This window comes from Salvelinus alpinus, chromosome 27 (genome assembly GCF_045679555.1).
Source record: "Salvelinus alpinus chromosome 27, SLU_Salpinus.1, whole genome shotgun sequence".
Taxonomy (NCBI): Eukaryota; Metazoa; Chordata; class Actinopteri; order Salmoniformes; family Salmonidae; genus Salvelinus; species Salvelinus alpinus.
Window position 1 is genome coordinate 17,340,831 of NC_092112.1, and position 13,808 is coordinate 17,354,638.

General features: G+C 41.8%; 1 protein-coding gene and 1 long non-coding RNA gene across 4 annotated transcripts in view; one reads left to right on the forward strand and one right to left on the reverse strand.

Annotated features, from left to right (window-relative positions):
* Nucleotides 1-13,808, forward strand: part of LOC139556040 (beta/gamma crystallin domain-containing protein 1-like) — a 48,642-nt gene that overhangs the window by 12,057 nt on the left and 22,777 nt on the right. For 2 of the 3 annotated variants that reach the window (XM_071369521.1, XM_071369520.1), the window contains 6 exons: nucleotides 96-266; nucleotides 751-789; nucleotides 1,792-1,910; nucleotides 6,911-7,070; nucleotides 10,322-10,461; nucleotides 13,415-13,541. In XM_071369521.1, coding sequence (XP_071225622.1) covers nucleotides 96-266; nucleotides 751-789; nucleotides 1,792-1,910; nucleotides 6,911-7,070; nucleotides 10,322-10,461; nucleotides 13,415-13,541 — 756 coding nt within the window. The remainder of the gene's footprint in view (nucleotides 1-95; nucleotides 267-750; nucleotides 790-1,791; nucleotides 1,911-6,910; nucleotides 7,071-10,321; nucleotides 10,462-13,414; nucleotides 13,542-13,808) is intronic. The other variant, XM_071369522.1, reaches the window with a different exon arrangement.
* LOC139556042 (uncharacterized) lies at nucleotides 2,557-6,941 on the reverse strand. Its single transcript, XR_011671058.1, has 2 exons — nucleotides 6,889-6,941; nucleotides 2,557-5,233 (listed from the first exon to the last, which is right to left on the reverse strand). It is a non-coding gene; the product is annotated as an uncharacterized lncRNA (long non-coding RNA).

Consider the following 13,808-nt stretch of genomic DNA (forward strand, 5'->3'; position numbering starts at 1 on the left):
TCGTAGGTTTTTACGGGGAGGGAAGCATGTCTAACTGCCTCACACACTGATCCTTATCTGATGGGTATTTAATGGTTATTGTTTGGTTATATCAGGTTATTGGAGGGATGAAGCCACTTGAAGGAGGTGGTAGAGGAGACTTGAATATCAGGCCTGGACTCCTAATGCTGGATGGAAGACCTCCGAGTCTTCCTCTGGTTCCTCCATTCTCCCTACTCGAGGCCATGGCCCCTCTGGCTGGCCCACTAGGGACTCATACTGACCATGTAAGTGTGTGTGGCAGAAGGTGATGGGTGGGGGGGTTACACGTGTGTAATATTCATTAAGTATTATGTATAAAACAGTTATATTAATTGACTTAAACATGTCTCACAATAGTCAATAAAACAAACCAAAGTCAAACCATGAGTCAGAAAGGCCTGACCCACAAACAAGTACACAGTACGCAGTACACAGTCTCAGAAAAGAAAGCTATCTATAACCTTAAAGGGTTCTTGGCTGTCCCCATAGGAGAACCCTTTAAAGAATACTTTTGGGTTCCATGTAGAACCCTTTGTACTGGAACCAAAAACCGTTCTACTATGGGGACAGCTGAAGAACCCTTTTGGAACCTTTTTTCTAAGAGTGGACAGTACACAGCATTAACTTAAACACTGATAAGCAGATCTAGAACCTGGATTTTATGACATTGAAGATAACCATCTAGAATGTCATGATAATTGCAGTATTCATGTGATTTTGGTGTTACAGAGAGAGGCTGTGAATGGATTCCATAGGCGACCAGGAAAGGTAGGCACAGCTTCAAACAGATATTTCTAATTGAAAGAATTAGCATTGAAACCGAATGGAAGGGAAGCTATTATGTGTGTCCCTGTCCCAAATGGCACCCTATGCCCTATGTAGTGCACTACTTTTGACCAGGGCCCATAGGACTATACAGAATAGGGTGCCATTTGGGACTCTACCATTGTGTTATTGAAGACATCTGTTTCATATGGTTTCGCATCAAGGGAAAATGGGGTTGTTTGAGAAAGGAGCTATACAGATCTACAGCTGGATATGTTTAAGAACAAGCTATTCTGTACTGCCAAGAGCCATTTAAACTCTGTGGTAAAGCATTGCATTGTGGAATCTCAGGGGGTGGGGATGGAAGGCAGGCAGTTAAACATGTACTTTATTTTCTTTATGCTGTTTCAGTAACTGTAGGTTTGCATGTAAGAGTAATAAGGTGGCATCCCAAATGACGCTTTGTTCCATATACAGTGCACTGCTTTTGACAAGAGCTCTATGGTCAAAAGTAGTCACTATAAAGGGAATAGGGTGCCTTTTGGGATGTTATATAATACTTGAAGATGAGAATTAGAAGTGAATGGAATGAAACATCCTAACAAACTCTCATGGTAGCTCTACCAACTTAGTCATATGATGAGTCACCCGATGAGTCATACAATGTGATGGAATATCGAAGTCAGATTCAGAGAGGGAGAGTTAATGTACTTCCTTTTCTTGATGTCTTGATTAAAAGAGTTCGTTTTGGTAGTCGGATAAATGGAAGTTTGCTTCTTTCTGTTGATATTTTGAAATGACACATGGTGTTTCCATGGTGATGTTTGAGCATTTCCTTCTCTCTTTATGCTGTCTTCAAGAAAATAAAACCCACAGTGCACCTTGCCAGTATCACTTTAGTTTATTAAGCTTACGGTCTCTCTGCCTTCGTCAGAGCTGCTCATGACATCTTTTTCTCTTGATGTTTTGAAATGACAAAATGGCTTCCCTGTTCCTATGATTTAGATGGTGTTGTTTGAGCATGACCAGCTTAGCGGCCAGGCTTATGAAGTCTTCAGAGACATGGTGGATGCCACCCAGCTCCAACTGTCTCCCAGAATTTTTGTGAAGGTGGTGAGAGGATGGTGAGTCACACAGCCAAACTGGCTCTTATTTCCTACAGAGTAAATGTTCTGTTTTCAAAGTTCAAGCAAGGTCTGGAATAGGAATATCCAGTTAACAGAAAAAACACACCGTTTTGTATGCTCTGTCTGGCGTCTGTAGAAAGCATATTTACATAATATGTAGCGTAGTACTTTCTTGGCAGAGAATATCTGGCATGCCAAGCTGAGTAATTCGATGGTTTCAAATACCATCCCATCCTATGACTCATGTCAGGAAATACCAATGCGTGATAACAATTATATTGGCTGTTTATCATTCATATTACTTCATTTTATTGAATCAACCACCCAAAGTTATTGTCCTACATGATAGTGGGACGTGCACAAACAATAAACTAGTCCAAAGTCAAGTAGCCTGGGTACCTGTCTGTCCACTCCTTTCCACTCCTTGTCATGCAAAACACGGAGTACAAGGAGTGGAATGTTAGCCAAGCAGGTTCAGGATTTCAGGCTACAGAAAGAGTTAAACGTGAAGTGTAAAAGAGAATTTCCAGGTGAAATAAAGATGAGCGGTCTCTGATAGTCAATAAAAAAATGCATCTGGATTAATTCAAGTTGCAACAGAAAGACATCCAGCAAGAACACAGAAAAAGTCTAATGGCCTAAATCAAATAAATTGTATTTATTACATGCAAGAAAATGCAACTGGTGTAGACTTTACAGTGAAATGCTTGCTTACGAACCATTCCCAACAATGCAGAGTTTAAAAAAAAATTATACAAAATAAAATAACTTACACGAGGAATAAAATAAAATACACAAGAATGGAGTTATATACAGGGAGTAACAGTACCAGATCAATGTGTAGAGGTATGAGCTACAGCGCCTTCGGAAAGTATTCAGACCCCTTGATTTTTCCCACATTTTGTTAGGTTACAGCCTTATTCTAAAATTGATTAAATTGTTGTTGTTTTTCTCATCTATCTACACACAATACCCCATAATGACAAAGCAAAAACAGTTTTTTATATATATTTGCTAATTTATTTAAAATAAAGAACTGAAATATCACATTTACATAAGTATTCAGACACTTTACTCAGTACTTTGTTTAAACACCTTTGACAGCAATTACAGCCTTGGGTATGACGCTACAAGCTTGGCACACCTGTTTTTGGGGAGTTTCTAAAATTCTTCTCTGCAGATCCTCTCAAGCTCTGTCAGGTTGGATGGGGAGGGTCGCTGCACAGCTATTTTCAGGTCTCGCCAGACATGTTCGATCTCGTTCAAGTCTGGGCTCTGGCTGGGCCACTCAAGGACATTCAGAGACTTGTCCTGAAGCCACTCCTGCCTTATCTTGGCTGTGTGCTTAGGGTTGTTGTCCTGTTGGAAGGTCAACCTTCACCCCAGTCTGAGGTCCTGAGCGCTCTGGAGCAGGTTTTCATCAAGGATCTCTCTGTACTTTACGCTGTTCACCTTTGCCTCGATCTCGACTAGAATTACAGTCCCTGCCTCTGAAAAAACTCCTCACAGCACGATGCTGCCACCACCATGCTTCACCGTATGGATGGTGTCAGGTTTCCTCCAGACGTGACGCTTGGCATTCAGGCCAAAGAGTTAAATCTTGGTTTCATCAGACCAGAGAACCTTTTGGCAAACTCCAAGCGTGCTGTCATGTGCCTTTTACTGAGGAGTGGCTTCCGTCTGGCCACTCTACCATAAAGGCCTGATTGGTGGAGTGCTGCAGAAATGATGGAATTAAGAATGATGGAGGCCACTGTGTTCTTGGGGATCTTCAATGCTGCAGAACTGTTTTGGTACCCTTCCCCAGATCTGTGCCTCACCACAATCCTGTCTCAGAGCTATACAGACAATTCCTTTGATCTGATGGTTTGGTTTTTGCTCTGACATGCACTGTCAACTGTGGGACCTTATATAGACAGGTGTGTGCCTTTGCAAATCATGTCCAATCAAATTAATTTACCACAGGTTGACTCCAGTCAAGTTGTAGAAACAATTAAAGTTGATCAATGGAAACAGGACACACCTGAGCTCAATTTCGAGTCTCACAGCAAAGGGTCTGAAAACATATGTATATAAGGTATTTCTGGTTTTTAGTTTGAATAAATTTGCAAACATTTCTGAAAACCTGTTTCCGCTTTGTCATTATGCGGTATTGTGTGTAGATTGCTGAGGATTTATTTATTTAATCTATTTTAGAATAAGGCTGTAACGTAACAAAATGTGGAAAAAGTCAAGGGGTCTGAATACTTTCCCAAGGCAGTGTAAGTGGGCTCCCGAGTGGCGCATTGATCTAAGACACTGTATCTCAGTGCAAGAGAGTCACTGCAGTACCTGGTTTGAATCCAGGCTGCATCACATCCGGTTGTGATTGGGAGTCCCATATGGTGGTACACAATTGACCCAGCGTCGTCCGGGGTCATCTTTGTAAATAAGAATTTGTTCTTAACTGACTTGCCTAGTTAAATAAAGGTTAAAGAAATTTTAAAAAAGATATACATGAAGGCAGGGTAAAGTGACCTAGATATCAGGATAGATAATAATAATAAGAGTAACATTTAGAAAAGAACAGAGTAGCAGTGCCAAAGTGTGGGAGTGCCAATGTAGTGTGTGTGAATGATATGGTGTGTATATATAGTCTAGTGAGTGTATATATATAGTCTAGTGAGTGTGTGTAGGATCAGCGCATTAGTTTACTATTTAGCAGTGGCTTGGGGGAAGCCGATGCTCCGGTACCATTTGCTGGACGGTAGCAGAGTGAACAGTCTATCAAATCAAATTTATTTATATAGCCCTTCTTACATCAGCTGATATATCAAAGTGCTGTACAGAAACCCAGCCTAAAACCCCAAACAGCAAGCAATGCAGGTGTAGAAACACGGTGGCTAGGAAAAACTCCCTAGAAAGGCCAAAACCTAGGAAGAAACCTAGAGAGGAACCAGGTCAGTCCTCTTCTGGCTGTGCCGGGTGGAGATTATAACAGAACATGGCCAAGATGTTCAAATGTTCATAAATGACCAGCATGGTCAAATAATAATAATAATCACAGTAGTTGTCGAGGGTGCAACAAGTCAGCACCTCAGGAGTAAATGTCAGTTGGCTTTTCATAGCTGATCATTAAGAGTATCTCTACCGCTCCTGCTGTCTCTAGAGAGTTGAAAACAGCAGGTCTGGGACAGGTAGCACGTCCGGTGAACAGGTCAGGGTTCCATAGCCGCAGGCAGAACAGTTGAAACTGGAGCAGCAGCACGGCCAGGTGGACTGGGGACAGCAAGGAGCCATCATGCCAGGTAGTCCTGAGGCATGGTCCTAGGGCTCAGGTCCTCCGAGAGAGAGAAAGAAAGAGAGAATTAGAGAGAGCATACTTAAATTCACACAGGACACCGGATAAGACAGGAGAAGTACTCCATATATAACAGACTGACCCTAGCCCCTCGACACATAAACTACTGCAGCATAAATACTGGAGGCTGAGACAGGAGGGGTCAGGAGACACTGTGGCCCCATCCGATGATACCCCCGGACAGGGCCAAACAGGCAGGATATAACCCCACCCACTTTGCCAAAGCACAGCCCCCATACCACTGGAGGGATATCTTCAACTACCAACTTACCATCCTGAGACAAGGCCGAGTATAGCCCACAAAGATCTCCGCCACGGCACAACCCAAGGGGGGGCTGTTGAGCGAACAGCATTGTTTTACCAAGTAAAAGTAAAATAAGAGAGAGATAAGCTTTTGGCACGAGCGTATTGGCCGTCACCGGTGAGTGAGCTGAGCATCATTGGGTGAGTCAGTGAAACTAGAAAGCTTTTTTAGGACTAGAATTTCCTCCTTCCCCCTTTCCTCCATCCAGTTACACACACCTAAGCCTAGGCCAGTGATGGATTGAAGTCAAGGTCGTTTTTATTCATCTCAGTTTCTCAGTTTGTCAGTGTCAAAGTAGCCTATTATTTTGATCATTTGTGAGGTATTCTAAAATGAAATAGAATTGCATGAAATGCGTTTATAAGGGCCACTTAGGCTACAAAAAAAATTCCTCATTGTGTGCAACTTCTGCAAGTGCCTCTACTGATCTATGCCAGTACACAAAAGCAAGATAATGCATGCAATGCTTTGTTATAAAGGAGTTTTTCTTTCATGCTTTTTGGTACATCATATCACTCCGGGTAACCCCCCTCTCTGGCTCACTTTTTGTTCCGGCACCTCCAAATGTACAAATTAAGCACTGGTTAGGATTCATTCTTATAGTCACTGTGGGGATGACATTGTCTATGTACTTATTGATGAAGGCCTTGACTGTTGTGGTATCCTCAATGTTATCGGATGAATCCTGGAACATATCCCAGTCTGTACTAGCAAAACAGTCTTGTAGCCTTGCGTCTGCTTCATCCGACCACTTCCGTAATGAGCATATCACTGGTACTTCCCATTTGAGCTTTCGTTTGTAAACAGGAAGCTAGAGAATTGAGTCATGGTCAGATTTGCCAAAGGGAGGACGAGGGAGTGCCTTGTATGCATTTCTGCAGTTAGAATAAAGGAGGTCTACATAGCCACTATCAGGAACAACTGTTCTGTCGACAATGTCACTAAATCTTGTAGGAACCTACAAATAAGGCACAGTGGTCTTGGCAACTAGCATTACAGATTACAAGTAAGTATCATATCAGCACTTATCAAAGGTCTGCTTAAGAGGTATAAACATCATCAGCAATTACATTTAATTACAGATGCAATTATAGACTTGATTACCAAACATGGATTTTAGACAAGGAATAGCTGGTTAACTCCGGTTTCCCCTAGCCAGGGGAATGCCTCTGTCAGCGTTTCCCCACTCACACGAATATGTTTAATACAGATCATAATCAATACAACAGTAATCAAATACATGTCAAGTAATACATCAATTAAGAGAAAGATATAATCATATTGTTCTAATTAGTCTATTTCTATGATTCATATTTTATGTGTTTGTTTACCTGCTCCTATCTGTCTTTGCAGCTGGGTGCTTTATGAGAGGCCTGGGTTCGAGGGGCGTTCCATTGCCCTAGAGGAGGGGCCTATTGAGCTGACCAATGTCTGGGCAGATGCAGGGCCACCAGGTTCACACCCCCATGTCGACATACCAATGGTCATCGGCTCCATCCGACTGGCTGTATGGGTGAGTGTCCACTCTGCTATAAATGTTGCTACATAGAGAGACACACCGTAACATATCATGAGCCTTATAATAAGACATAATAAAGGCTAATACTACATAAGGGATAATCAACGAGGGGCAGGGTTGCCATGTTTGCTGATTTCTAACAAGTTGGGTTACATTGAAAATGTTGTCGCTGGTAAAAATGTATTGGTCGCGGGTGGCAGGTTTTTGGGCTACTTCTAATTGCACTGTGGCATTTCTCTCAAAAAATGTACAGTATATTTAACTGCAGTGAGCTGTTACTGAAGGCCGGAGGGATGTGTGTGCGTTGAGAGCACTGGTTGAGAGAGTGCTGCAGCTGGGCCACGGAGACAGAGCAGCACGCACGTCATGACAACTTTTTACCAGTTGTAGGTAGGCTATTTAGATTGGTCATTATGGAGACACCCTCTTTCCATAACACATATTAACGTGTTAGAACTAACATAACGGCGGCAAAGCATTGTCAAACGGCTTTAGGCGCACACTAGAGCTCTTTAGATACATTCGCTCAGAGATGTTTTAAAGTAAACTGCATTCAAATGTCGACTTTTCTTATGGATAAGCAAAGGGTTTTACTCATGCTCAGTTCTAGGGTCTGGAGCGCAGTGGGAGTGTAAATATGAAATGGAAGTTATGGAACTCCCTGGTGTGCTTCTGTTATGGGAAAACGTGTGGAGAATGATAGGGTGCATCTGTTGGCCATCAAGTAGGCTATTCATTTCTATGCCATTCTAGGCTACTGTAGCCCACCATCTGATACAATAAATATGTTGAACTGACGATATCGCTGGGGTCGTTGGAAATTCATTTGTGCCACTTGTGCAGCCTACCTGGAGCTGGCAAACTGACGTCATAAATAGCCTTTAACTCTGTTGTTGTAGCCTTGTGTTATTATTCAATTATTAATGGCCATGTCAGTTAATTAAATTTGAAGTCATCAATTGTGATCATGGTCACAGCTCTATCACAAATGTATCATTCTCCAGATTTAATGTCAGCTTCATTGTGGACTTTTCCATGAAATTAGCTGTTGGCCTATCAGGGGCAATATATAGGCTACCTACATCTAGCTCAGCAAACCATGGCAAAGTTGATTTACTGTTATAAACACATAGCAGTTAATCATAGCAGTCAAAACAAGTTAAATCGACATCCATTGATGGAAAATGATTGGGATAGTTTGATACGGGCCATTTATATTTTCTCTTGCGACATATTCTTAAACTGGCAATAAGTCATATTTTGATGGAAACCATATTTTGCTTCGTAGCCTACATCGTTAAAATTCACTTGATAACGTTATGGGTAAAAGGTTTATTGGATAAATGTGGCAACTCCTCTCTTGCTGCACATTTTTTTGTTGTTGGGGGGGCTAGTTTTCAGGCTTTGTGGACGGGTTTTCCGAGATCATTGTTAGAAATGTAGCTAGACCTGGCAACCCTGACGAGTGGCTATGCGTTCTGTTAAAAATAATGCACGATATGAAAGGTGTGCCACAACGCACAGCAGACTGCCACTGACCGTCGACTGAGTTGCATTATTTTCCACAGAACGCATAAAGGCCTGACTTGATTATTCTGCTTATCCCACGGTTATAATATAACCCATTTGCAGCTAGAAATGTGTTAATTTGCTTATAGAAATGTGTTAAACATCCATTGAAGTAGCTAGCAAGTTTAACTTAGCTAGATAGCTACATTTAGTTGCTTTGGTAACCAAACAAATAGACTTAGCTTAGCTAACCAAAACGTTAGTCCTCCTAGCTTGCTATTATGAAAATCGAATTCAACAATGCCAATGATGTTTTCAATTCAAATTTTTATTTCAAAAGCAACTCAAACATAGAACATGTTAGAATGAACCTCATAGCTGTTGGTTATTGCCGATAATGCTGGTAAAGCCGGTGTTTGGAGGATATATTGGCACACCGCTGTTATTAAGTCGACGGCCGGCAAACCATGCCAATATATCCTCCAAACACCGGCTTAGAGGGCATTATCACGTTTATACAACAGGTTACCAACATATTCAAATAATGATTGATTAATGTATTCATACTATTTCATTCTTCCAAGATTTATAGTGCCGACACAAATCTAAGGTTGCTACCAAAATCGGCTGATCAGAGACTTGACCCAGTCATTAAGTCTTGCAATTTTCTTATCCCTTGCTTGCAAGCTAGCCAACTACGGCTAACTTACTGTCACGTCAAACAGTGCAGCCAGAATAACAGAAAAATAGCTGCATTTGTTTAAGCTGTTTTCTAGTGACATTTATTTGGATACATCCATAACAATGAGATAATGATGCACAATTTTGCCTGGCATAGCAAATGTGGTCTCTCGTCAGGACACTGTTCTTCAAGTGAGCTAGCCTTGTGGTTCAGTTGGTAGAGCATGGCACTTGCAACGCCAGCGGTGCGGGTTCGAGTCCAAAGGGGGAACAGTAGGAATGAAAATGTATGCACTCACTACTTGTAAGTTGCGATAAGTGTGTCTGCTAAAATGTAAACACAGCTAACACAATCACTTCAAACTGCAGCTGAAAAGACAGCAAACTAGCTGTGTTTAATTTGACCTGTTTTCTATTGACATTACTTTGTATATATCCATAAAAATATAGTTGATTCATGATTTTGACTGGCTGAGAAAAGCTGCCTGCCTGTCTGTCTCATCCCGACTCCCAACACGTTCATTACTATGGGACAGGTGGAGACCAAATTTCAATATTGAAATAATGTTGCAAATGTCAGAGAGACAGGCAGCAAGGTTTATACAAATCAGCGCTGTTGAAAATCAAATGCTAGTCTAAAAGAAATGGGAGATAATGTCTAGATGCTTTTTATAGCGGAGATCAAGTTTATAAATTGCCTGGCTGGGCTGATGAGACAGTGGATTGGGCAGTGAGATTGGAACAGACAAACGGGCATTTCAACGTCTTAGCTTTTGCTGATGGTAATTTGAGGAATAGACAACTTCTGGAATGCGGTTTTAACCAATCAGTATCCAGGATTAGACCCACCCATGGTATAAAGAGAAACATAATGCACACTCTAGAATCCCCTTTAAAGGTCATTAGAAACGAGTATTCAACAATGCTGTGGTATAAATGCTTATATAAAGCATTATATCTGTCAGTTTTAAATAAAGTGTTACCACAATGCAATCAATCACAATTCTCCCTCCACAGTATGGTGACTGTTCCTGGGTTTGTGTTCCCCTCTGTAGGACTACAGCGTTCCCCATATTGACTTGTTCACTGAGCCAGAGGGCCACGGCAGGCTAGCACCGTACCATGACGACACAGTAGAGATCAGCTCCTTCGGTATCCCACAGAACACAGCTTCCATCAAAGTCAACTCTGGAGTGTAAGTGTATCTAATGGTTGTTGTATTTACATGGTACCTCTTCAGTCCACTCTAGGGCAGGGTATTCCAAACTCGTACCTGTGGCCTGTCCTGGGTGACCGTTGTGTTTTTTGCCCTAGCACTACACAAATAACCAAATCATCATCAAGCTTTGATTATTTGAATCAACTGTGTATTGCTAGGGCAAAAACCAAAATGTGGGGGCCTCAGGACCGAGTTTTGGAAACCCTGCTCTTGGGTGTAAGTGCATCTATACTCTTCCTAAAATGCTACATCTAAATGTCTATGGTGTAGTGGTTCAGTGGATCAGTCCACTCTGTGTAAGTGCATCTTTGCTCCTCATAAATCAGGGGTGGTCAAACTACGGCCCACGAGCCGGACAGTTTTTGGTCTGAAGCAGTGCACTAAATAGGGAATAGGGTGTCATTTGGTATGCCGCCTTATTACTCTTGCATGCAGATATGTAGTTACTGAAACATCCGGCATACATTTTTTTATTTTTTATTTGGGGGAAAAACAATCCAGAACACGCTTGAACGTCTGAAACTAGATTTAAAAGTATGTAGAAATTATAATGGACCTTTATATTTTCAAACAACTGCCCTTTCCCCAGCCCCCAAATTGATTTTGACAAACAAATTGGTAAAAATAAATCTACAGCCCTGTTGATTTTCAAAATCCTGATGTGGCTCTCAAGACAAAAAGTTAGCCCACCCCTGTCCTAAATGTCTATGGTACCTTTTTGATCCACTGTGGGTTGTCAGTGTGTGTAGTCCTCCTGAACGGTGCCTCTAGAGGTCTATGGTACCTCTTTAGTTTGTTTAGTATGCTGCTTGGCTCTTGTTGTCAACCTCCTCAGCAACAAGGCCTTCTCCTCATGGTACTTCTAATGAGATTGCTATCTGGGTAGGCAGCGGGAGATCAGCATTACATACTGCAGTGCAATACAACTCTTGCTATTGTAGAGAATTCAATTACTGTTTCAGTTGGAGATAATGACATTTCGGAGCCTTGAGCGACCAGGCAATCCTAATTCTCTACGTTGATTATTTCATGGCTTCTGGCTGCTACTGAGCCAAACCTGGGTCATGTTCATTAGGTTCCAATGGGAATAAAACTGATTGAACCAGAGAGGGACAATAAGAAATGCTGATTTTTGTTTTCCTTTCTGGGGTGTGCCCTAATGAACCCGACCCTGAGTTCAAATATAATTTGTTTACTTTTAAAACTAAGCCTGCTCAGAGTGCCAGATCAGATAAGCTTTTAATTAAAAAAAAAAAGTATTTCAAAGAATTTGGATTGAAGAAGAGTCAGGAAATTATTCAATCCGTTGTTCCCACACCTGGTCCTGGGAACCCCAGGGGGAGTACACATTTTGTTTTTGCCCCAGCACTAACACACATGATTCTAATCCTGGACTGAAGGGAGTGCACATTTTTGTTTTTGCCCCAGCATTAACACACATGATTCTAATCCTGGACCGAAGGGAGTGCACATTTTTGTTTTTGCCCCAGCACTAACACACATGATTCTAATCAAAGGCGTAATGGTAAGTTGATTAGTTGAATCATGTGTGTTAGTGCCTCAGCAAAAAACAAAAAGTGCACCCCTTTCGGTCCAGGATTGGGAAATACTGGATTAAATAATGATGGGCATGTTGATGTTTTTGAATGAGGCGTTCGTTTTAATGTGGCTTGCATGTGGTATGCTGTCATGATGTTGTTGCAGATTCACATGCTCAAAGTGATTGCTCCTCAGGGATAAATAATGTTTCAATGGAAAGAGAGCACTGACAGATAATGATTACTGCCCCCCCTCCCCAAAATGTCCCATATGCAACCTGCTCCTGCATGTTATAGAGAGAAAGGTAAAAGTGGGGAGGGAGGGAGGGAGGGAGAGAGAGAGGTGGGGTAGGAGACTGGTAAAGGTGGGGGACATACAGAGATAGAGAAAGAGGGGGGGTGAGGGAAGAAACTGGTAAAAGCGGAGAGAGAAAGACAGAGGTAGAGAGAGAAAAAAGGAAAGAAAGAATCTGGCAAAGATTTCAAAGGTTATTTTTCCCACGTGAGAGGCACGTTTCAGAACATTGTGTGCCCGGACTCCTAGCTGAAGTACACCACAATAGACCATTTCCCTCTTCGTTGCCAAACTGCTACTAAAGACGGTTTACTTAGGCACGTGTGATCGAAAAGTCCCCTTTCAGGAATCATTTCTTTTCTGTGCCCAACCATCCCGGAAATTCTTAATGGAGGCAGTTAAAATTAGAGTTGAATACTTGTGGCTGTCAAAGAAGTGATCATCTAGCCTGGTTACACCAGACCCATGATACAGTACATCATGGCACCAGACTGAATGGTGAGCACAGCGTTCAGTCTAGTTGAACCAGGCTAGTAATCAACTCAACACCAATGTTATTCCCTGAATACTTTGGCCTGTGTTTCCTTAGCAACTCTCCCTGCGGTTATTTTTCTGATTCACACACGGAATGTCTGAGTACTATACAGTCTTTCTTTCCTTAGCCTCACTCAAGGTAATCTAGCATTGTACAGTACTGGGGGTAAAAGAAGCTGGCACAGCATTGGATGGAGAATAGAGTTTGACTGTAAATCTATCACTGATGTTTTATGTGTGATACACAGGCATAATATGAACATCAATAACTTAACATTTCAGTTTAATCAATTCAGGCGATGAATTGAAATTGAATCCATGATTTCAAAATGGCCCATTATTTGAATCTAATCTCAGTTCAACTGCGGACTGATTTAAAGTTAAGACAATTTGTACATTCATGTAAATCATCTATTGATGTAAACACTCTGATCTCAAGTCTGGATTAGCCCGCTTCTGAATTGACTGAATTGGAATGGGAGGTACCCTGCTTAGAAGAACAGATGACTGATCCATTGGTGTGTACATAATGTTTAGGGATTCCTGTTCCTCCCCAACACAGGTGGTTGGTGTTCAGTGACCCAGGGTTCCAGGGACTCCTGGCGGTGTTGGAGAAAGGGGAGTACCCCTGTCCCGAGGCCTGGGGGTTCAACACACCCTTCATCGGATCCCTCAGACCCCTCAAAATGGTGGGTGCTACAGTATCTCGCAATAACAGATGTAGGATCTTAATTTGATCACTCTTTTGTTGCCGAGAATGCAGGAGGAAATGCAAACTTGTAGTGTATTCAAGGTTTCAAAAGGCTTCTAAAGTTTGTAATTTGATTTTCTTTAACGAAAAAAGGTATCAACCCCTACAACAAATGGCCATGATAATCCACATATCCTTTTACTGCATGATTCATTTCCTGCTGTAGCAAACTGGCTCAAATTAATATCCTACATATGTACTGCAC